The sequence below is a fragment of the Heterodontus francisci genome, chromosome 2 (assembly GCF_036365525.1).
Source record: "Heterodontus francisci isolate sHetFra1 chromosome 2, sHetFra1.hap1, whole genome shotgun sequence".
NCBI lineage: Eukaryota > Metazoa > Chordata > Chondrichthyes > Heterodontiformes > Heterodontidae > Heterodontus > Heterodontus francisci.
In genome coordinates, this window is record NC_090372.1 from 206701881 (window position 1) to 206727032 (window position 25152).

At 45.5% G+C, this 25152-nt stretch overlaps 1 protein-coding gene across 2 annotated transcripts in view; it reads right to left on the reverse strand.

The window, feature by feature from the left end:
- LOC137380242 (uncharacterized) overlaps positions 1-25152 on the reverse strand; it is a 104838-nt gene that overhangs the window by 47395 nt on the left and 32291 nt on the right. For both annotated transcript variants that reach the window (XM_068052097.1, XM_068052087.1), the window contains exons 2-3: positions 10375-10513; positions 929-1082 (exon numbers count right to left, since the gene is read on the reverse strand). In XM_068052097.1, the coding sequence (XP_067908198.1) occupies positions 929-1082; positions 10375-10513 (293 nt within the window). The remainder of the gene's footprint in view (positions 1-928; positions 1083-10374; positions 10514-25152) is intronic.

Sequence of the window (25152 nt, forward strand, 5' to 3'; positions counted from 1 at the left end):
CCCCAACACAGCAGTGTCATCTTACTTACCTCACAGCTCTCCTGCTACTGCACAGCTATATGGGTAGCATAGTGGTTATGTTACTGGACTAATCTTCTACAGAACATGAGTTCAAATCTCACCATAATAATTCAAGACATGATGTGTAGTGTGCTTAGCAGGAACAGGTGACTTTAAGTCTAGGGTTCCAGCAGTGGGGATTTTCCTCACCTTGTGTTTGTGTCCCTTGTAGCCTAATTGATAGAGACTGATTGCTATGGACAACCCCATTACTGTTGTATCCTGTGAGTACCAGGATGGTAAAAGGTGAACTCAATGGTCTTTTATTCGCCTGGCTATTCCTACATTCCAATGACAGTTTGGAGAATTTGAATTCAGTTTTTTAAAAATTCTGGAAATAGAAATCTGGTATCACTATAACATTACTACGAAGCTGTTGGATTGACATAAAAACCCAACTGGTTCAAGGGTGTCCTTTAAGGAATGAACCTGCCATCCTTACCCAGCCTGGCTCTAGTCCCATAGCAACATGGTTGACTCTCTTAACCGCCCTTCGAAGTGGCCTAGCAAGCCACTCAATGGTATAAAACCTTTACAAAGAATAAAACAGACGGACTCCAGTGCTTCTCAAAGGAGGCCACCACTACCTTCCCAGGGTAACTAGGAAATGGACAATAAATAACAGCCTTGCCAATGATGCCCACATCCCGACAATGGTAAAAAAAAAAAATCATTACTGTAAGGTGAATGCAGCAGAATTGTTAGCAGATTCAGGAATATTTCAGGTGTAATGGATATTCAGAGATCTTACTCTGCTCACTTCGCCTTCAACTTCCGATCCCACATTAATCAGCTTTTTGTTAGACCAGCGATAAGCTGCTGAGTCCCAGGTTGGAGATCCATTTTAAGTTTACAGGAAGCTTCCTACCTGTGAGGCAGACTGGGCACTTGAAGAAGGGATTGGGCTGCCGAGGATGCTGGAGTTGGTTTGAGTGCTGGCTGAGGACTGATTGCAACGTGCCCGTGACATGCTGAGCAAGCGATGGATCTCCAGTTGCTGAGCTTTGATGGTTCGTTCTAATCTGGAAAGAAGAGTTATCAATTATTCATTTCACTTTACACCATCAAAATTTTTATTGCAAGCACAATATAAAAACCTTAAGTCTAGTTTTTAAATCAGGTAAGTTTCCTCATTTGCTGCGTGTTAGCAGCATTGTAAACAAATCGGGAGGCATTCTTATAGTTCTAGTGACATCGTAAATAAGTTGCAACAAAATAAAATGTTTAAAATTTTGCTGGAAACAATGATTTGATGGAATATTCTGAAACATTTACAACAGCACAGCGATCAATCTACCTGAGCAAGTACAATGGCAGCACACAGCAACTTGAGAAATGCTTCCAGAATTTTTTCAGCAGTAACACACACTGACCAAAAAGAATCTTTTTCAGCACTTACAACAACAACACCACAGTGACCAGAGGGAATCTTCTGGAAAACTTGCAATAATGGCACAAATAATTTAGGGGGAGTCTCCCAGAACATCTGGGACAACAACACACAGCGACTGCAGACCTTGCTGAAATCACATTGTAACAGAAACCACGATGCGCCACGGGCTGGCAGTTCCCTCCGCAACCCCCTTCCCCCCATCACGCTACTTCTGCGATTAAGATCAGAGGTTCGTTCCCAGAAAACGGTCAGCTTGTTTCGATCTGCAATGGGCTCAGAACAGATGTTATGGGATGTTTTTCTACACTGAAGGTGCCATATAAATGCAAGTTGTTGTTGTTGTTTACAAATAATCAATAAAGATGGGTGTGTTGCCCACCCTGGTGCCAGGGTGAAGCCTATGTCCAAGCGGCTGGTAAGGAACTTGGAAAATGAGGGTGTAGGGGAGTAGTGGGGGAAGTAACAGTTGTTATGATTCACACTGCAACAAACAACCAATTAAATAGGTTATAAGGACTGGGGGGGCGGGGAGGTCAATTCTAAGTCGTATAAGGCCAGATCTAGAATCTCTGCCAGGAACTGGTTCTTTTCCCAGCAAGTAGTGGACCTCTGCAACAGGCTTCCAGCTGATGCATGGACACCAATTCACTGAATTCCTTCAGCAAGAACTGGTCCTTTCTCGGCAGGAGCAGAGATTACCTTGTGCAAGATTTAGATACGGCAAAGAATTATTGGGGCCACAGTAATCCCCTAGACCAGTTTTGATTACTTAAAGAGGTGGGAGAGGAACTTCCCAGATCTTTCCCTCCCCCAAATCGGCCTGGGTTTTTAATCTGGTTTTTCACCTGCCCGACGAGATCATATGGCTTTGGGTGGGGCGGGAAGTGTATGTGTTCTGATACACAAGGTATCACAGTTACTTGGGACAGGCTAGATGGAGCAGACGGTCTTTTCTTGTCCGTAAGTGTTTGTATATTAAACAAAATCCTATTCAGATCACTATAGCTCAGTAAGTAGCTGAGCTATAGAGGTCAGCCCATTCCCCCTTCAATCCCTGGCCTGTGTTAAGTTGTCTGACCTCACTCAGGGTGGTGCCATTAAGAACCTAAGAAATAGGAGCAGGAGCCATTCGGCCCCTCGAGCTTGCTCCATCATTCAATAACAGCTTGACCTATCTTCTACCTTAACTTCACTTTCCCACCCTGTCTGCATATCTTTCGGTGTCCAAAAAATTCCCTTTCTGTGACTTCAGTAATCCTGGATTATGGGAGGGGGATAATTGGGCTAGATTTGGCTCTCTTGATTGCTATCCTGAGGGAGAATAGTACATGGTGTATGTCGACGAGATTGGCTAAGTTATGATGCCACTACAGAGGAATAGCCTGCTTACACCAATGCCCAGGCTCATTTGGGCATAGAAAAATAAATAAAAACACAAGGAAGAAACAAGAGCGGAGCCTCATATTTAGCAGGAGGGTGACAGTTTAGAGTTAACCAATTCATACGGTGTGGTGCTAAAATATATAGAATGCCCAGCTAAGGGAGGCAGCTGGGAGCTGACTGTATCAGTAAATACAAGAGAGACTTGGGCAAGTTACCAGCGGAAAGATTTGATAGGGAGCGGTATGAGACACATCGTGGGATATAATATTTTCCACGCACTGGGTCTGATCTGATGGGCTACAGTGATTTTTTCCATTCCCATCCACTGTTAATGAGGTTAGTGATGAGAATCACAAATGTCAAAACTCTAAGCTCGACCACCTCGAAATTAGATGTCTCGATTTAATATTATATACACTCCCACTTTTCTTACACATACCTCGATTGATCGAGGAGCGGCACTGCTGGTATCTATGGAGACAGCAGTGGGCTCAGCCGAAATGTTCTCCCAACCGAGGAGGAGAACAAGATTCCGGGAATTACTAAGTCCTTGATATAAAGGTTTGATGACAGCTTACTTGAAATTTTAAAAAAATCCTTACTTAACTTTCCGCTTCAATGAAGGGCACTAATAAGTTCTGTCTTTCAAGCATTCTCCCCTAGATGGCTGCAAGTTTACAGCAGAAAGGCCTCCCTCAAATGCAAAGGAAGAATCTGCATTTATATAACGCCTTTTATGACCTCAGGATGTCTCAAAGTGCTTTACAGCCAGTGGAGTACTTTTTGAGGCGTAGTCACTATTGTAATGTAGGAAGTGGATTACCAGGTGAATGGATCACCTGCTGTTGCACTGAGCTATACAGACTAAGAAGGTCCCAAAGTGCCTCCAAATATCCAAGTGACAACATGAATTCGACAATTGGCTGATCAGTGTTCCTGAGCTGGGAGCAGCAAAGAAAGAAATGATCAGTTGAGAAACCTGCTGACACATGAAGGTCATTGCCTGTGGAACTGCACACCATCTTCAGTTTGGGGAGGTGGTGGCGTAGTGGTAATATTACTGAACAAGTAATCTAGTGCCCAGGCTAATGCTCTGGGTACATGGGTTCAAATCCCACCACATCAGATAGTGAAGTCTGAATTCAATTATTAAATCTGGAATTAAAAACTAGTCTAATGATGACCATAAAACCATTACTGATTGTTGTAAAAAAAACATATGGTTCACTAATGTCTTTTAGGGAAGGAAATCTGCTGTCTTTACCTGGTCTGGCCTAAATGTGACTCCAGATCCACAGCAATGTGGTTGACTCTTAAAAAATGTCCTCTGAAATAGCCTAGCAAGCCACTCAGTTCAAGGGCAATAAATGCTGGCCTTGCCAGTGATGCCCACATCCCACAATGAAATGAATAATAAAGTCAGCGTCATTAGGAAATGAGAGGGGGACAAAGAGAAAGATTCAAAACGAGCCAAATTCCATGTGTTTTGGGAAAGGAAGCTTCTCAAGTCGTAGGCACTTGTGTTTGAACCTGCCACCCGCCCAACCCAACCTCTTCCCTGTCCAACACAGCTATGAAAGACCGATGGAATTTTTCTCCAATAACTGCGAACAATGCAAAAGATTCACTCAAGTCTGGATATGCTTCACAACGAGCCTCCTTTGGATGAAGAAATAAGCCAACGCAAAAAGGAAAAGTCAAGATCAATACTCCTCCCAAAGAACAAGCCAACCCAACAACTACCCTAGACAATGATACAAAATACCCCAATGTTCCAGCCTAGCTTCTTGCACACTTCCCTCCTCTCCATGACCACCACCACCAGAACACCTAAATTATTGGCTAGTCCTCAGCGAGAGTATTGTGTCCAATTCTGGGCACCCTGTTTTAGAAAGGATGTCAAGGCCTTGGAGAGGATGCAGAGGAGATTTACAAGAATAGTACCAAGGATGAGGGACTTCAGTTACGAGGAGAGACTAGAGAAACAGGCATTTACCCCCTAGAGAAATGTTGTTGTAAGAAAAGAAGGTGAAGGGGAGATTTAATGGAGGTATTTAAGAATATGATGGGTTTTGACAGAGCAGATACGGAGAAACTGTTTTCTCTAGATGTAGGGTCTCTAACCAGAGGACACACATTTAAAGTAATAGGCAAAAAAGCCAGGGGCAGATGCAAAGAAATTTTTTTACCCAGTGAGTTATGATGGTAAGGAGTGAGATGCCCGACAGTGTGGTGGAAGCAGATTCTATAGTAACTTCCAAATGGGAATTGGATATGTACTTAAAAAAGAAAAATTTGCAGAGCTATCAGGGAAAGAGCAGGGGAGCGGGATTAGTTGAACAGCTTTTTAGAAGAGCCAGCTCAGACAAGATGGGCTGAATGGCCTCCTACCTGTGCCATATCATTCCATGATCTTCAACAAGTGCAGCAGTACAAATGGTCACAACTGTGCCAACAGACTGAATGTATTCATCATGTTACTACAAAACAGCAAGTCCTTCAACATGAAAACAGGTGTAAAACTAAGAAAAACAAGAACTTAGCTGAAAATCAACAGTTAGAAAAAGATCTTTGGAAGCCACAGGAATGCAATTCCAACATGGGAAATGTCACTTTGAAAGAATGCTGGGAAGGATCCAACAGACTGCAAAGAAGCAAATGCATTTCCCAAATTCAAGAAGGGCGGAGGGCAAGCTACAAATGCATAATCATCACCTCAATATTTGAAAAATTAATGGAATGAATAACCGAAAGCAAAATGATTTACATTGTATTACACAGCATTTACAGCACAGAAACAGACCCTTATCTAACTTCCCCTTAAATGCATCTATGCTGTTCACCTTAATTACTCCTTGTGGTAGTGAGTTTCACATTCTAATCACTCTGCGTTAATATGTTTCTCCTGAATTCCTTATTAGGCTTATTGGTGACTATCTTATGTTTATGGCCCCTAGTTTTGGGCTGCCCTCAAGTGGAAACATCTCCAGTCAAGCCCTTCACAATTTTGAAGACCGCTATTAGACCATCCCTCAGCCTTCTCCTTTCTAGAGAAAAATACCTGCATGATTCAACACAAAGCTAGCTGGGAATGTAAACTGTGAGAAGAATACAGAGAGGCTGCAAAGAGATATAGACAGGTTAAGTGAGTGGGCAACAAGGTGGCAGATGGAGTATAATGTGGGGACGTGTGAGCTTATGCACTTTGGTAGGAAGAATAGAAAAGCAGAATTTTTTTTAAAAGGCATGAAACTTCTAAATGTTGATGTTCAGATAGACTTAGATGTACTCGTACAAGGAACACAAGAAGTTAGCACACAGGTACAGCAAGCAATTAGGAAGGCAAATGGCATGCTGGCAAGGGGATTGGAGTACAAGAATAAGGATGTCTTGCTGCAATTATACAGGGCTTTGGTGAGACCACACCTGGAGTACAGTGTGCAGTTTTGGTCTCCATATCTAAGGAAGGATAGACCTGCCTTGGAGGCAGTGCAGCGAAGGTTCACTAGATTGGTCCCTGGGATGAGAGGGTTGTCCTATGATGAGAGGCTGAGTAAATTGGGCCTATATTCGCTGGAGTTTAGAAGAATGAGAGGTGATCTTATTGAAATATACAAGATTCTGAAGGAGCTTAACAGGGTAGCCAGGTTGTTTCCCCTGGCTCGGGAATCTAGAACACGGGCACAGTTTCAGGATAAGGGGGGGGGGTGTGATTATTTAGGACTGAGATGAGGAGAAATTACTCAAAAGATTGTGAATCTTTGGAATTCTCAACCCCAGCAGGTTGCGGATGCTCCATCGTTGAATACATTTAAGGCTGGGATAGATTTTTGGTCTCTCGGGGAATCAAGGGATAAGGTTAGTGGGCGGGAAAGTGGAATTGAGGCAGTAGATCAGCCATGATTGTATTGAATGGTGGAGCAGGCTCGAGGGGCTGTATGATCTATTCCTGCTCCTATTTCTTACGTTCCTACGATAATAGACTATTAAATGACAAGCAACAGAGCTGTAGAAGTAGATCTCTCAGACTTTTTTAAAGCAGATAATATTCCAAATTGGTGCTGGAAATCCATGTGGCATAGTTTACCGAGACTTCCAAAACAGTCTTTAATAAATTACTCACTTAATAGACTCCTTTTCAAACTAAGGTCAGTGGGTATCACAGGCAGGACATGATCATGATTTATTAACTAGTTAAGGGGAAGGGCACAGAACAAAACTAGATTGAAATGAGGGAGGCATTGAATGGGTACGCCAATGATCTATGCAGGATATTAACTATTCCTGACATACATAAATGAGTTGGAATCACAGTATCAGTGTAAGGTAGTAACATTCACTTCTACACTTGCTAGGGAGAAGGGTGGCTGTGGAGATAAACAAGACCATACAATTATATTGCAATAAGGTTTTCACATGAACAGATCAGTGGTGCCTGGCCAAAGGAAAATAATAAATGTCTAAGTAGAAGCCTTGTGTACTCCATGGTTTTGCCAAGGGGGAAATCAAAAAAAGACCCAGGACCATTTCCTCTGTGACCCCTTGAATCACTCCTCTATCACCTCCAACACCCACCCCCCTCCCACAGCACCTTCCCGTGCAAGCATAGGAGTTGCAACACCTGCCCTTCCCACCATCCAGGGTCCCAAACACTCTTTCCAGATTCAACACTTGTACTTCTGCTATACTGTATTTGCTGCTCACGATGCGTTTGGGAGACCAAACACTGATTGGGTGATGGCTTTGTGGAACACCTCCATCAGTGGGATAGAAAATGTAATCCCAGAGCAATACGCTCAGATTTGCAAAGACAGCTGGGTAAGCCGGTAAAGGTTCCAAGTCATGAAGACCAAATTTAAGACAGGTATCAGGAGGTATTTCTTTACATAGCAGGGGGTGAATGACTGGAAAACATAATCGAGATCAAGACACCGGAATCACTAAAGAAAAACAGAGACCCTGTAATGGGGAGATGATAGGGGAGATGTTCCAGAAGGTGGGGAACAAGATGGCTTGACGAACGTTTTGTGACGTGATAATCGTCCCCAAATTGCCGATTTAACTATCGTCATAACTACTGTTAATTCAATGTACTCTGCAAAATCTAACACCAGTACTGAAGACGGGAACACCACTTCAGGAACATGCAGTGCTCATTAAGAAGCTTTTATAGGATCATGCCACTGAAGGTTCTCTTCATCAGCAGATATAGTCTCTCTGCTACTGAATATACATCATTTTTATATGAGTCTTTCATCAAGCAATCATTCAAGCTCACGTTGGTCGACATGCGGCCTGGAATGATTTTGGGTTCCTAATGTCATTCACTCACAGATGGAGGCTACACGTGACTTTACCTGAAAACCATCAACTAAGGGTTGAATTCATGTGACACGTCCTCTGGAATTCAGGCTAGCATCTCACCGAGGTCATGCTTCTCTATCAAATCTGAACAACTCTTTATAAATCTTTACCAACTCAAAAAGAAAAGTTAATTATTTGGAGTTAAATATTAACAAAGGGAGCCTGGTGTTACACTGTTACTAGTCGCATTGCATTGCCTTTGCTCTTCACAGTGTCCTCAACTGTCCCATCCCCCAAATTAGCACAGTTGCCACCTGAGGTACGCAGTTTTAGCAAGGTTCAGTTTTGATCCCTGGTCTGTGCTGTCTTAGCTGATATCAGTTGGGCCCCTTAGTGTCCCCAGGCTAGCCCACAGGGGGAATTAAAATGGGGGGAAAAACATCAGCCAGGGTTTCCTGTTCCCAGTTGCTATCAATGACACCCTGTGGAAATTTAATGTACTTGTATTCATAGAATCATGGAAACTTACAGCACAGAAGGCAGCCATTATTGTAGAGTATTATTGAGCACGAATAGTACTGCCCCACATTTCTCCCCTTTCTCCCAGTTAAACAGCCCACAAAGGCTATTATATAAATTATATAATACGTGGACATGATTTATACCTCATTAAAATCCCTTTAACCAGTTACTAAATCGTATCCACAAAAGACTGCACTGTCTGAAAGAATAGTAGAAGCAGATTCAATGATAACTTTCAAAAGAGAATTGGGTAAATACTTGAAGGGGAAAAACATTGCAGGGCTATGGGGAAAAGGGCAAACATTTGAAAGACTTGCATTTCTTTGGCACATTTCAGGACCACAAGATGTCCCAAAGCACTTTACAGCCAATGAAGTACTTTTGAAGTGTAATCACTGTTGTGAATTAGTAAACAGGGCAGCCAGTTTGTAACAAACAACAATATGATGCTGACCAGATAATCTGTTTTTGTGATGTTGGTTGAGGAGTAAAATATTGGCCGGGACACTGGGGAGAACTCCCCTGCTTCAAAATAATGCTATGGAATCTTTGTGGGCAAATGGGGCTTCAGTTTAATATCTCATTTGAAAGACAGCACCTCTTCCTCAATACTGGGCTAGAGTGTCAGCCTTGATTGTTTTTTTCCCCCCTTTCTACTCATGTCCTCTAGAGTGAGATTGAAACCTTCTGGAGTCAAAGACAAGAGTGGTAACAACTGAGCCATGGCTGACACCTAGCTTGACTAATCTTCTTGGCATTTCTTCGCGGACGAAGATTTTGGGAAGGTTGTAGTCATCAGTTGCAGGCCCGCTGGTGGGCTAGTCAGGCCAATCCGTGACGGCAGCTTCTCCCACAGCGGGTACAAGTGAAGGTGTGGTCGCTGCTGGGGGCAAATGGATCTATCCGTCTCCTCCTTTTCTCTTTCATGCTGGTTCTTTGCTCAGTCTCAAAGGTGTCTGTAGCCCTCCTGATGTAGCATCTTCAGGCATCACAATCAATGGCCTGTGCTTCCCACTGGCAATGCTCAATGCGGCACACAGAGAGGGACAGTTCTTTCAAAGTGCCGGTATAGGTATAATGAACTGATTTTTAAAAATTCGCTCCTGGGATATGGGCATCGCTGGCAAAGCCAGCATTTATTGCCCACCCCTAATGGTCCTTGAGAAGGTGGTGGTGAGCCACCATCTTGAACTGCTGCAGTCCATGTGGTGTAGGTACATCCACAGGGCTGTTAGGAAGAGAGTTTCAGAATTTTGACCCAGTGACAGTGAAGGAACAGTGATGTAGTTCCAAGTCAGGATGGTGTATGACTTAGAGGGAAACTTGCAGATTGCGGTGCTCCCATGTGACTGTAGTCCAAACCTTTCTGAGGCAACTCTGAAAGCAAGGGAAGGTGCATAATGTATATTTCTTGATCTGTCGTAAATAGTCAACAAGTTCAGTAAGAGAGCTGAATGCAGCTAAGCTGAGAAGTCTAGGTGAATGGTAAAGAAACAGGTCTTTAGATTTCTAATGTATTCTGAATGATTACAACAACTGACAGCTCAAAGAAAAAGTGTTGTTCACACAAACAAGGTAGCAAAATCTGACCACTATTAAAGTTTGGAGAGAGGTTCTGAATAAAAATCCTAATTTAAAATGCCAATGTAAGTACAATATTTCGGGGGTAAAATTCACCCCACTGTAACAGCCTGTCTTCTGCCACTACTCACCTCCACTTGATCTTCAGGAGATTGGCAACATCAGCACAGAGTGGGACAACACCCTTTCGGGAACTTCTGATAACAAAAGCCACTGCTTTTGATGCAATTTCTTTATCTTCGTCCCCACCGTCTATTTCCGAACCACTTCCTGGAAGAACAAATTTTAGGAACAGGAAGGAGTTTAGTAACAATCCAGTTAGTTCAGTCTTGAACAGGAAACAGAATCATGAAGTTACAAATCCCAGCAGGGGAAAAGAGGTTTCAAATCTTGTCACCTGCTCAGAGTTGAGTCCAAAATGTTCCAAAAGATATGATTTTCAAAAGATAAATAAAGACTTGCATTTATGTGGCGCCTTTCAGAACCTAAGAACGTCCCAAAGTGCTTTACAACCGATGAAGTACTTTTGAAGTGTAGTCACTGTTGTAACGTAGGAAATGCAGCATCCAATTTGAACACAGCAAGCTCCACCAGCAGTGATGGGCAGATAATCTGTGTTAGTGATGTTGGTTGAGGGATAAATATTGCTAAGGACACCAGGAAGAACACCCCTGTTCTTGTTCAAAATAGTGCTTTGGAATTGTTTATGTCCACCTGAGAAGGCAGGTTTAACATCTCATCCAAAAGGCAGCACCTCCAATAGTGCACTGCAAGTGTCAACCTTGACTCTTGTGCTCAAGTCCTGGAGTAGGAGTCAAGCCCACAAGCTTCTAACTCAGAGGCAAGAATGCAACTAACTGAGCCACAGCTGACACCAAGTCTGCAACTGTGCTAGCACTGAGTTAAGCTTTTTATTAAATTCATTCATGGGCTGTGTGTATCGCTGGCAAAGCCAGCATTGATTGGCCATCCCTAATTACTCTCAAGATGGTGGTAGTGAAACGCCTTCTTGAATCCCTGCAGTCCATGTGGTTTAGATACACTCACAGTGCTGTTAGGTGGGAGTCATAGAGAATCATTTACGGCATAGGAGGACATTCAGTCCATTGAGTCCATGCTGGCTCTCCATACAGCAATCCAGTCAGTCCCATTCCCCCACTCGATACCAATATCCCAACAAGTTTATTTCCTTCAAGTGCCCATCCAATTTCCATTTGAAATCATTCATTGTCTCCGCTTCCACCACCCTTGTGGGCAGCGAGTTCTTGGTCATTACCACTCGCTGTAAAAAAGTTCTTCCTCACAGTCCCCCTGCATCTAATTGCAGAATTTTTGATCTCCCAAGTATTAAGTTGATTTAGTGAATGGCGTAGGAAGGTGTGCACCTTTTCACTGTCGGAAATCTTCCTGATCCTTTTCTTTCCCTTCCCTTCCAAACCAGACTATCTCCCTTTTACATAAACGGGGAGTTTGGGTTCGGTAATTATCAAGCATTTGTGTCAAATCTCCAGGAGCCAGAATCTATTCTTAAAAATTTTACATCTGGTCAGTTCATGGTCTCATTTTTCCCATTTAGCTTTGAATGTTGCTTCACTCATTATAGTTGTAGACAGTTCAAGCCGACCACTCTGTAATGTGTGATTTTGCAGCAATTTTAAACTTGCTGTTCCATGATTTTACATGGAAATAGAAGTGAATAAAGTCAAGCTGTAGTGGTTCAGTGGACTCTTTTGCTCTGGCAGCATCTCTTGCTCAAAACCTTAAATTTGTGTCCCTTAGTCCTTCTCCATCACTTAATGAGAACAGCTTTTCCTTGTCGAACTTATTTAAGCCCTTTATAATCTTATACAGCTCTATCAAATCTCCCCTTAATGTCCTTTGCTCTAGGGAGAACAACACCAGCTTTTCCAGGATTTTGACCCAGCGATGATGAAGGAATGATGAAGCAATTCCCTATTGAAAACCACGATTGACCCTGTCTCCTCCACACACTCAGGCAGTGCATCTGTCTCCTCCACACACTCAGGCAGTGCATCTGTCTCCTCCACACACTCAGGCACTGCATCTGTCTCCTCCACACACTCAGGCAGTGCATCTGTCTCCTCCACACACTCAGGCAGTGCATGTCTCTCCTCCACACACTCAGGCACTGCATCTGTCTTCACCACACACTCAGGAAGTGCATCTGTCTTCTCCACACACTCAGGAAGTGCATCTGTCTCCTCCACACACTCAGGCAGTGAATCTGTCTCCTCCACACACTCAGGCAGTGCATCTGTCTCCTCCACACACTCAGGCAGTGCATCTGTCTCCTCCACACACTCAGGCAGTGCATCTGTCTCCTCCACACACTCAGGCACTGCATCTGTCTCCTCCACACACTCAGGCAGTGCATCTGTCTCCTCCACACACTCAGGCAGTGCATCTGTCTCCTCCACACACTCAGGCAGTGCATCTGTCTCCTCCACACACTCAGGCAGTGCATCTGTCTCCTCCACACACTCAGGCAGTACATCTGTCTCCTCCACACACTCAGGCAGTGCATCTGTCTCCTCCACACACTCAGGCACTGCATCTCTCTCCTCCACACACTCAGGCACTGCATCTCTCTCCTCCACACACTCAGGCACTTCATCTGTCTCCTCCACACACTCAGGCACTGCATCTGTCTTCTCCACACACTCAGGCACTGCATCAGGGGGCTGCTGGGTAAGTAAAACTCTATATATTTGGGCCGTTTAAAATAATTTGCCTTTCATTGCAGCAGCTTTTTCGGGAGCAGAGAGTGCGAGCGAGTGAGCAGCTGGTAAGGTCAGTTTAAAGTAAACTTAATTTCTTTTTGTTTTCGGCGGAGACCGGGGGCTGCTGGGTAAGTAAAACCCTATGTATTTGGGCCGTTTCTGAACCTGAGACACTACACCTGTAGTGTCTCCCACCCGCCCTCCTCCTCTAACCAAAAAAAAAAAGGACTCGGTGGTGTGTAGATAAGGTAAGGCTTTTTCTATTTCTCTTTTTTTAATCGTGTGATCGGTAAAAAACTTTTCGTTCCTTTTTCATTTAACTAAGTTTAAGCTTAAGATTAAAAATGGCAGGAGATCTCAGACCCGTGAGATGCTCCTCTTGCTCAATGTGGGAGCTCAGGGACATGGCTGATGTCCCTGACTCCTTCACGTGCAGGAAGTGTGTCCAGCTGCAGCTCTTGTTAGACCGCATGACTGCTCTGGAGCTGCGGATAGACTCACTTTGGAGCATCCGCGATGCTGAGGAGGTCGTGGATAGCACGTTTAGCGAATTGGTCACACCGCAGATTAGGATTGCTGAGGGAGAAAGGGAATGGGTGACCAAAAGGCAGAGAAAGAGCAGGAAGGCAGCGCAGGTGTCCCCTGCGGTCATCTCCCTCCACAACAAGTATACCGTTTTGGATACTGTTGAGGGAGATGGCTCACCAGGGGAAGGCAGCAGTAGCCAGGTTCATGACACCGTGGCTGGCTCTGCTGTTCAGAAGGGCGGGAAAAAGAGCGGAAGGGCTATAGTCATAGGGGATTCGATTGTAAGGGGAGTAGATAGGCGGTTCTGTGGTCGAAAACGAGACTCCCGAATGGTATGTTGCCTCCCAGGTGCACGGGTCAGGGATGTCTCAGATCGGCTGCAGAACATTCTGAAGGGGGAGGGTCAACAGCCAGTTGTCGTTGTGCACATAGGCACCAATGATATAGGTAAAAAACGGGATGAGGTCCTACAAGCAGAATTTAGGGAGTTAGGAGCCAAGTTAAAAAGTAGGACCTCAGAGGTAGTAATCTCAGGATTGCTACCAGTGCCACGTGATAGTCAGAGTAGAAATTAAAGAATAGTCAGGATGAATGCGTGGCTTGAGAGATGGTGCAGGAGGGAGGGGTTCAGATTTTTGGGACATTGGGACCGGTTCTGGGGGAGGTGGGACTATTACAAATTGGACGGTCTACACCTGGGCCGGACTGGAACCAATGTCCTTGGGGGTGCTTTTGCTAACGCTGTTGGGGAGGGTTTAAACTAATGTGGCAGGGGGATGGGAACCAAATGAGGTCAGTAGAGAGTAAGGATGTAGTAACTAAAGCCTGTAAGGAACTAGATAATGAAGTCAGCGTGACTAAGGGAAAGAGTAGGCAGGGAGCAGATGATGAAAGCAAAGGGACTGGTGGTCTGAGGTATATTTGTTTTAATGGAAGAAGTGTAGTAGGTAAGGCAGATGAACTTAGGGCTTGGATTAGTACCTGGGAGTATGATGTTATTGCTATTACTGAGACTTGGTTGAGGGAAGGGCATGATTGGCAACTAAATATCCCAGGATATCGATGCTTCAGGCGGGATAGAGAGGGAGGTAAAAGGGGTGGAGGAGTTGCATTACTGGTCAAAGAGGATATCACAGCTGTGCTGAAGGAAGGCACTATGGAGGACACGAGCTGTGAGGCAATATGGGAAGAACTCAGAAATAGGAAGGGTGCGGTAACAATGTTGGGGCTGTACTACAGGCCTCCCAACAGCGAGCGTGAGATAGAGGTACAAATATGTAAACAGATTATGGAAAGATGTAGGAGCAACAGGGTGGTGGTGATAGGAGATTTTAATTTTCCCAACATTGACTGGGATTCACTTAGTGTTAGAGGTCTAGATGGAGCAGAATTTGTAAGGAGCATCCAGGAGGGTTTTCTAGAGCAGTATGTAAATAGTCCAACTCGGGAAGGGGCCATACTGGACCTGGTGTTGGGGAATGAGCCGGGCCAGGTGGTTGACGTTTCAGTAGGGGACTACTTTGGGAATAGTGATCACAATTCCGTAAGTTTTAGAATACTCATGGACAAAGACGAGAGTGGTCCTAAAGGAAGAGTGCTAAATTGGGGGAAGGCCAACCATACCAAAATTCGGCAGGAGCTGGGGAATGTAGATTGGGAGCAGCTGTTTGAAGGGAAATCCACATTTGATATGTGGGAGGCTTTTAAAGAGAGGTTGATTAGCGTACAGGAGAGACATGTTCTTGTGAAAATGAGGGGTAGAAATGGCAAGATTAGGGAACCATGGATGACAGGTGAAATTGTGAGACTAGCTAAGAGGAAAAAGGAAGCATACATAAGGTCTAGGCGGCTGAAGAAAGACGAAGCTTTGAAAGAATATCGGGATTGTAGGCACAATCTGAAACGAGGAATTAAGAGGGCTAAAAGGGGTCATGAAATATCTTTAGCAAACAGGGTTAAGGAAAATCCCAAAGCCTTTTATTCATATATAAGGAGCAAGAGGGTAACTAGAGAAAGGATTGGCCCACTCAAGGACAAAGGAGGAAAGTTATGCGTGGAGCCAGAGAAAATGGGTGAGATTCTAAACGAGTACTTTGCATCGGTATTCACCGAGGAGAGGGACATGACGGATGTTGAGGTTAGGGACAGATGTTTGATTACTCTAGGTCAAGTCGGCATAAGGAGGGAGGAGGTGTTGGGTATTCTAAAAGGCATTAAGGTGGAAAAGTCCCCAGGTCCGGATGGAATCTATCCCAGGTTACTTTGGGAAGCGAGAGAGGAAATAGCTGGGGCCTTAACAGATATCTTTGCAACATCCTTAAACACGGGTGAGGTCCCGGAGGACTGGAAAATTGCTAATATTGTCCCCTTGTTTAAGAAGGGTAGCAGGGATAATCCAGGTAATTATAGACCGGTGAGCCTGACGTCAGTGGTAGGGAAGCTGCTGGAGAAGATACTGAGGGATAGGATCTATTCCCATTTGGAAGAAAATGGGCTCATCAGTGATAGGCAACATGGTTTTGTGCAGGGAAGGTCATGTCTTACCAACTTAATAGAATTCTTTGAGGAAGTGACAAAGTTGATTGATGAGGGAAGGGCTGTAGATGTCATATACATGGACTTCAGTAAGGCCTTTGATAAGGTTCCCCATGGTAGGCTGATGGAGAAAGTGAAGGCGCATGGGGGCCAAGGTGTACTAGCTAGATGGATAAAGAACTGGCTGGGCAACAGGAGACAGAGAGTAGCAGTGGAAGGGAGTTTCTCAAAATGGAGACGTGTGACCAGTGGTGTTCCACAGGGATCCGTGCTGGGACCACTGTTGTTTGTGATATACATTAATGATTTGGAGGAAAGTATAGGTGGTCTGATTAGCAAGTTTGCAGACGACACTGAGATTGGTGGAGTAGCAGATAGTGAAGGGGAATGTCAGAGAATACAGCAGAATATAGATAGACTGGAGAGTTGGGCAGAGAAATGGCAGATGGAGTTCAATCAGGGCAAATGCGAGGTGATGCATTTTGGAAGATCCAATTCAAGAGTGAACTATACAGTAAATGGAAAAGTCCTGGGGAAAATTGATGTACAGAGAGATTTGGGTGTTCAGGTCCATTGTTCCCTGAAGGTGGCAACGCAGGTCAATAGAGTGGTCAAGAAGGCATACGGCATGCTTTCCTTCATCGGACGGGGTATTGAGTACAAGGGTTGGCAGGTCATGTTACAGTTGTATAAGAATTTGGTTCGGCCACATTTGGAATACTGCGTGCAGTTCTGGTCGCCACATTACCAAAAGGATGTGGATGCTTTTGCGAGGGTGCAGAGGAGATTCACCAGGATGTTGCCTGGTATGGAGGGCGCTAGCTATGAAGAGAGGTTGAGTAGATTAGGATTATTTTCATTAGAAAGACGGAAGTTGAGGGGGGACCTGATTGAGGTGTACAAAATCATGAGAGGTATAGACAGGGTGGATAGCAAGAAGCTTTTTCCCCAGAGTGGGGGATTCAATTACAAGGGGACACGAGTTCAAAGTGAAAGGGGAAAAGTTTAGGGGGGATATGCGTGGAAAGTTCTTTACGCAGAGGGTGGTGGGTGCATGGAACGCTTTGCCAGCGGAGGTGGTAGACGCGTGCACGATAGCGTCTTTTAAGATGTATCTAGACAGATACATGAATGAACAGGAAGTAAAGAGATACAGACCCTTAGAAAATAGGCGACAGGTTTAGATAGAGGATTTGGATCAGCGTAGGCTTGGAGGGCCGAAGGGCCTGCTCCTGTGCTGTAATTTTCTTTGTTCTTTTTGTTCTTTGTTCACACACTCAGGCACTGCATGTCTCTCCTCCACACACTCAGCCAGTGCATCTGTCTCCTCCACACACTCAGCCAGTGCATCTGTCTCCTCCACACACTCAGGCACTGCATCTCTCTCCTCCACACACTCAGGCACTGCTTCTCTCTCCTCCACACACTCAGGCACTGCTTCTCTCTCCTCCACACACTCAGGCACTGCATCTCTCTCCTCCGCACACTCAGGCACTGCATCTGTCTCCTCCGCACACTCAGGCACTGCATCTGTCTCCTCCGCACACTCAGGCAGTGCATCTGTCTCCTCCACACACTCAGGCACTGCATCTCTCTCCTCCACACACTCAGGCACTGCATCTGTCTCCTCCACACACTCAGGCACTGCATCTGTCTCCTCCACACACTCAGGCACTGCATCGGTCTCCTCCACACACTCAGGCACTGCATCTGTCTCCTCCACACACTCAGGCACTGCATCTCTCTCCTCCACACACTCAGGCACTGCATCTCTCTCCTCCACACACTCAGGCACTGCATCTGTCTCCTCCACACACTCAGGCACTGCATCTGTCTCCTCCACACACTCAGGCACTGCATCTGTCTCCTCCACACACTCAGGCACTGCATCTCTCTCCTCCACACACTCAGGCACTGCATCTCTCTCCTCCACACACTCAGGCACTGCATCTGTCTCCTCCACACACTCAGGCACTGCATCTGTCTCCTCCACACACTCAGGCAGTGCATCTGTCTCCTCCACACACTCAAGCACTGCATCTGTCTCCTCCGCACACTCAGGCAGTGCATCTGTCTCCTCCGCACACTCAGGCAGTGCATCTGTCTCCTCCACACACTCAAGCACTGCATCTCTCTCCTCCACACACTCAGGCACTGCATCTCTCTCCTCCACACACTCAGGCACTGCATCTGTCTCCTCCGCACACTCAGGCACTGCATCTGTCTCCTCCGCACACTCAGGCACTGCATCTGTCTCCTCCGCACACTCAGGCACTGCATCTGTCTCCTCCGCACACACAGGCACTGCATCTGTCTCCTCCGCACACTCAGGCACTGCATCTCTCTCCTCCGCACACTCAGGCACTGCATCTCTCTCCTCCGCACACTCAGGCACTGCATCTGTCTCCTCCGCACACTCAGGCACTGCATCTGTCTCCTCCGCACACTCAGGCACTGCATCTGTCTCCTCCGCACACTCAGGCACTGCATCTGTCTCCTCCACACACTCAGGCACTGCATCTGTCTCCTCCACACACTCAGGCACTGCATCTGTCTCCTCCACACACTCAGGCACTGCATCTGTCTCCTCCACACACTCAGGCACTGCATCTGTCTCCTCCACACACTCAGGCACTGCATCTGTCTCCTCCACACACTCAGGCACTGCATCTGTCTCCTCCACACACTCAGGCACTGCATCTGTCTCCTCCACACACTCAGGCACTGCATCTGTCTCCTCCACACACTCAGGCACTGCATCTGTCTCCTCCACACACTCAGGCACTGCATCTGTCTCCTCCACACACTCAGGCACTGCATCTCTCTCCTCCACACACTCAGGCACTGCATCTGTCTCCTCCACACACTCAGGCACTGCATCTGTCTCCTCCACACACTCAGGCACTGCATCTCTCTCCTCCACACACTCAGGCACTGCATCTGTCTCCTCCACACACTCAGGCACTGCATCTGTCTCCTCCACACACTCAGGCACTGCATCTCTCTCCTCCACACACTCAGGCACTGCATCTGTCTCCTCCACACACTCAGGCACTGCATCTGTCTCCTCCACACACTCAGGCACTGCATCTGTCTCCTCCACACACTCAGGCACTGCATCTGTCTCCTCCACACACTCAGGCACTGCATCTCTCTCCTCCACACACTCAGGCACTGCATCTGTCTCCTCCACACACTCAGGCACTGCATCTGTCTCCTCCGCACACTCAGGCACTGCATCTCTCTCCTCCACACACTCAGCCACTGCATCTCTCTCCTCCGCACACTCAGGCACTGCATCGGTCTCCTCCACACACTCAGGCACTGCATCGGTCTCCTCCACACACTCAGGCACTGCATCGGTCTCCTCCACACACTCAGGCACTGCATCTCTCTCCTCCACACACTCAGGCACTGCATCTCTCTCCTCCACACACTCAGGCACTGCATCTGTCTCCTCCACACACTCAGGCACTGCATCTGTCTCCTCCACACACTCAGGCACTGCTTCTCTCTCCTCCACACACTCAGGCACTGCATCTCTCTCCTCCACACACTCAGGCACTGCATCTCTCTCTGCCACACACTCAGGCACTGCATCTGTCTCCTCCGCACACTCAGGCACTGCATCTGTCTCCTCCGCACACTCAGGCACTGCATCTGTCTCCTCCGCACACTCAGGCACTGCATCTCTCTCCTCCACACACTCAGGCACTGCATCTGTCTCCTCCGCACACTCAGGCACTGCATCGGTCTCCTCCGCACACTCAGGCACTGCATCGGTCTCCTCCACACACTCAGGCACTGCATCGGTCTCCTCCACACACTCAGGCACTGCATCGGTCTCCTCCACACACTCAGGCACTGCATCTCTCTCCTCCACACACTCAGGCACTGCATCTCTCTCCTCCACACACTCAGGCACTGCATCTCTCTCCTCCACACACTCAAGCACTGCATCTGTCTCCTCCGCACACTCAGGCACTGCATCTGTCTCCTCCACACACTCAGGCAATGCATCGGTCTCCTCCACACACTCAGGCACTGCATCTCTCTCCTCCACACACTCAGGCACTGCATCTCTCTCCTCCACACACTCAGGCACTGCATCTGTCTCCTCCACACACTCAGGCAGTGCATTCCAGATACTTACCTCGCTGCATGAAGGCGTTTTCCTCATGTCTTCTTTTATTCTTTTGTCAACTACCTTAAATCTGTGTTCTCTGTTTCTAGACCCTTTCGCCATTGGGAAGTTTCTCCCTACCTACTCTGCCCAGACCCCTCATGATTTTGAACACTGCTATCAAATCTCGTCTTAACCTTCTCTTCTCTAAGGAGAACAGCCCCAGGTTCTCCATCCTATCCACAAAACTGAAGTTCCTCATCCGTGGAACCATTCTTGTGAATCTATTCTGCATCCTCCCTTGAGATCTTCACATCTTTCCTGAAGTGTGGAGCCCAGAATTGAACACAATTCTCCAGTTGAGGCCGATCCAGTATTTTATAAAGGTTCATCATAGCTTCCTTGCTTTTGCACTCTATGCCTCTATTTATAAAGCCCAGGATTCCGTATGTTTTATTAACCGCTTTCTCAAACTGCCCTGCCACCTTCAGTGATTTGTGCACATATACCCCTACATCTCTCTGATCCTCGTTAGAATTGTATCCTTTATTTTCTATTGCTTCTCATTGTTCTTCCTCCAAAAATGTATCACTTCGTACTTCTCTGCGTTAAATTTCATCTGTCACATGTTCATCCATTCCATCAATTTGTCTATGTCCTCTTGAAGTCTATCATTATCCTCTCACATTTCACTACGCTTCCAAGTTTTGTGTCATCTTCAGATTTTGAAATTTTGCCCTGAACATCCAAGTCTAAATCATTCATATAGATCAAGAAAAGCAGTGCTCCAACTAGTTCCATTGAGGCGCTGTGTGCATCAGGCAACCCATCCTATATTGCCCATTTTGCGCCACCACCCGTGATGAATTCCTACGCCTAACAATACAACTCTCCCTCAGTGCTGCACTAAAGAGTCAGCGTGGGTTATGTGTTCTGCGGAAAGTAACTCATCTCCTGTCTCCCCAAAGCCTGTCCACCATCTACAAGGCACAAGTCAGGAGTGTGATGGAATACTCTCCACTTGCCTGGATGGGTGCAGCTCCAGGAACACTCAAGAAGCTCGACACCATCCAGGACAAAGCAGCCCGCTTGATTGGCACCCCAACGACAAACATTCACTCCCTCCACCACCGACGCACAGTGGCAGCAGTGGGTCAGCTGAGTAACTCATTTAAGCTAATTTCACCCAGTAACATTTTTAAATAAAATCAAATAAAAATTAATCAGACGTAAGGAAACAATTTTTTTGAAACACTGGGATGCTTTTCAACAATATTTAAATACCCAACACTGTCCAGCAGTTTGATTTCTCAGCAGGGTGCTGAATCTGATAGCAGAGCAACATAAAAAAAACCTTCCAATTTTTGAGTTTGGAAGCAATTTACTGACGTCAGTAAAATAATAAAAACAAGATTAGCACATGTAGGTCAGCAACTTAACTCTTTCTTTAAACAGGAACTATCACAAGTTGCTGCAGTGTTGCATTAATTTTCACATGTTGTGCTTTATTTTTTTTAAATGGACAATTAAAAAGTTATTATCTTTTGAGAAACATAAGTCAAGATTGAAAAGCAGAAACGATGCAGTATTTTAGGAATGAGTGATGAGTGACATCAAGTATTACGTTAGCTCGGTTTCCTTCTCTGCAGATGCTGCCCGGCTAGCTGAGTATTAACTGCATTTTCTGTTTTTATTTTGTGCTTTTAAAGTTTGTACATTGTAAGAGGGAGAAGTTCCAAGGTGTAATTGGCCATTATAAATTGCCCCTAGTATAGGTAGGTGGTAGGGAAATATAGGGACAGGTGGGGATGTGGTAGGAATATGGGATTAGTGTAGGATTAGTATATATGGGTGGTTGATGGTCGAAAAAAAAATTCTTTTTAGGGCGGCACAGTGGCGCAGTGGTTAGCACTGCAGCCTCACAGCTCCAGGGACCCGGGTTCGATTCTGGGTACTGCCTGTGTGGAGTTTGCAAGTTCTCCCTGTGTCTGCGTGGGTTTTCTCCGGGTGCTCCGGTTTCCTCCCACAAGCCAAAAGACTTGCAGGTTGGTAGGTAAATTGACCATTATAAATTGTCACTAGTATAGGTAGGTGGTAGGGAAATATAGGGACAGGTGGGGATGTTTGGTAGGAATATGGGATTAGTGTAGGATTAGTATAAATGGGTGGTTGATGGTCGGCACAGACTTGGTGGGCCAAAGGGCCTGTTTCAGTGCTGTATCTCTAATCTAATCTAATTATGTTATTCACACTGAGCTCAAGTAACTCCTGCACAAGCCAGGAATTGGCCCTGCGATCTTTGTCATCTGTATGGATCAGTACCATACTCGTATATCTAACCACCAAGCCACAGCTTTCCATACCTTCAATTTATCCCCAATCAAGATCTCCTGATCTCTTCCATTTTCCACACATATTATTTACATTCCATTTAAATAATAGTGTCTTCTTGGACCTCTTCACTTCAACATTTAACATTGAAACTGCCTATTTAAACATATAGAATGGAAATTTTGGGTGTAAACAGTTACGTGTAACAAGCTAATTACAGGTGGTTGTATAGAATGAGTATTTGAAGTTTCTCTCCCAACACCATTACCGCCTTGTATATTAAAAAAAATACTGCATATAGTGACTCCACAAGTCCCAGAATGGAGATGATTGGGTAAATTCCCCCATGAATCAGCCCCTCTCGCCTCTTTTAAACTGACAAGTTTCCCAAGGTCCAGGAAACACTTGGTTAAACAAAATGACTTAAAATGACGGCATGCAGCCTCATTATAATATTTAAATCACCAACCCGCTTCCCAAGAGTGGGTTGGTCAACCTCCCCTCATCCCACCTTTGATAAAACCGGATTGTTCCAGATTTTCTTGTATTTTAACTTCGGACACGACCCCAATCCAACCATTTTGGGAGTTAAGATTCAGCCCATAAACTCTTTGCTGTGAAACAGACTCTGTCTGCCATACCTCCTGTCTGCTTTCAGATGAGATAGGGAGGGGAATAAAAAAGGTGGGGGTTTCACAATATTGAGTAAAGAAATAATTATAGCTGTGAGGAGAAATGATATGCTAGAAGGATCATCAAATGAAGCCATACGAGTTAAACTGAAGAACAAAAATGGGGCAATCGCATTATGGGGATTGTATTATACACCCCAAACAGTAAGAGGGAGCTGGACGAGCAAATATGTCGGCAAGTCTCTGAGAAGTGCAAAACAATAGGGCAGTAAAAGTGGAGGATTTCAACTATCCTAATATTAACTCGGATAGAATTAATTTGAAAGGCACAGAGAGAGCAGATTTCTTAAAATGCAATCAGGAGAACTTTTTTATTCTTTCATGGGATGTGGGCGTCACTGGCCAGGCCAGCATTTATTGCCCATCCCTAATTGCCCTCGAGAAGGTGGTGGTGAGCTGCCGCCTTGAACTGCAGCAGTCCATGTGGTGTAGGTATACCCACCATGCTGTTAGGAAGGGAGTTCCAGGTTTTTGACACAGTGACAATGATATGGTTCCAAGTCGGGATGGTGTGTGGCGTGGAGGGGAACTTGCAGGTGGTGATGTTCCAATGCATTTGCTACCCTTGTCCTTCTAGGTGGGAGAGGTTGTGGGTTTGGAAGGTGCTGTCAAAGGAGGCTTGGTGAGTTGCTACAGTGCATCTTGTAGATGGTACACACTGCTGCCACTGTGCACTGGTGTGGAGGGAGTGAATGTGGCAGATGGGGTGCCGATCAAACGGGCTGCTTTGTTCTGGATGGTATCAAGCTTTCTGAGTGTTGTTTTAGCCAGTACATAGCAAGCCCAACAAGAGAGAGGGGCAGTTCTAGGCAGGTGGAAGGAGCACTTCAAGTGATCATAATTCAGTTAGATTTAGGGTAGTATGGAAAAGGACAAAGATAGACCAGAAATAAAAGTTCTCAACTGAGGAAAAGCCAATTTTACCACGCTGAGATGCGGTTTAGCTAAAGTGGACTGGAAAAAGTTACCTGAAGGTAAATCAATGCCTGATCAGTGGGAGGCATTCAAGGAAGAGATAATGAGAGTTCAGAGCAAGTACATTCCCTTAAAGAAAAAGAATGGGATTAACAAATCCAGAGCCCCCAGGATGTCAAGGGGCTTAAAGAGGAAACGAAAGAAAGGGAAGCTTATGACAGAGAGGGGGCTCTGAAAACCTACAGAGGAGTATAAAAAGTATAGAAATGAAATTAAAAGGGAAATTAAGAAAGCAAAGAGAGGGCATGCAAAAATATTGGAAAAAATGTTGAGACAGAATAAATCTTCATTTAGAAAGACATGGATTAATCAAAAACAGTCAGCACAGATTTGTTAAGGGAAGGTCATGTCTGACTAATATGATTGAATTTTTTTGAGGGGGTAACAAGGAGGGTCCATGAGGGTAGTGCATTTCATGTAGTATATGTGGATTTTAGAAAGGCTTTGGATAAGGTCCCACATGGCTGACATGGTCACGAAAGTAAAGGGGCAAGTTGAATCCAAAATTTGTTCAGAGTCAGGAGGCAAAGGGTAATGGTCGATGGGTATTTTGGTGACTGGAAGGCTGTTTCCAGTGGGGTTACAGAGGGCTCAGTACTAGGTCCCTAGCTTTTTGCGATATATATCAATGATTTGGACTTGAATGTAGGGTGCATGATTAAGAAGTTTACAGACCGTACAAAAATTGGTCGTACGGTTGATAACGAAGAAGAAAGCTGTAGACTTCAGGAAAATATTAATGGACTGGTCAGGTGGGCAGAACAGTGGCAAATGGAGCTCAATCTGGAAAAGTGTGAGGTAATGCATTTGGGGAAGGCTAACAAGGCAAGGGATTGTACAATAAATGGTAGGATACTGAGAAGTGTAGAGGAACAGAGGGACCTTGGAGTGCATGACCACAGACCCCTGAAGGTGGCTGGACATGTAGATAAGGTGGTCAAGAAGGCATATGGGATACTTGCCTTTAGTAGCTGAGGCACAGAA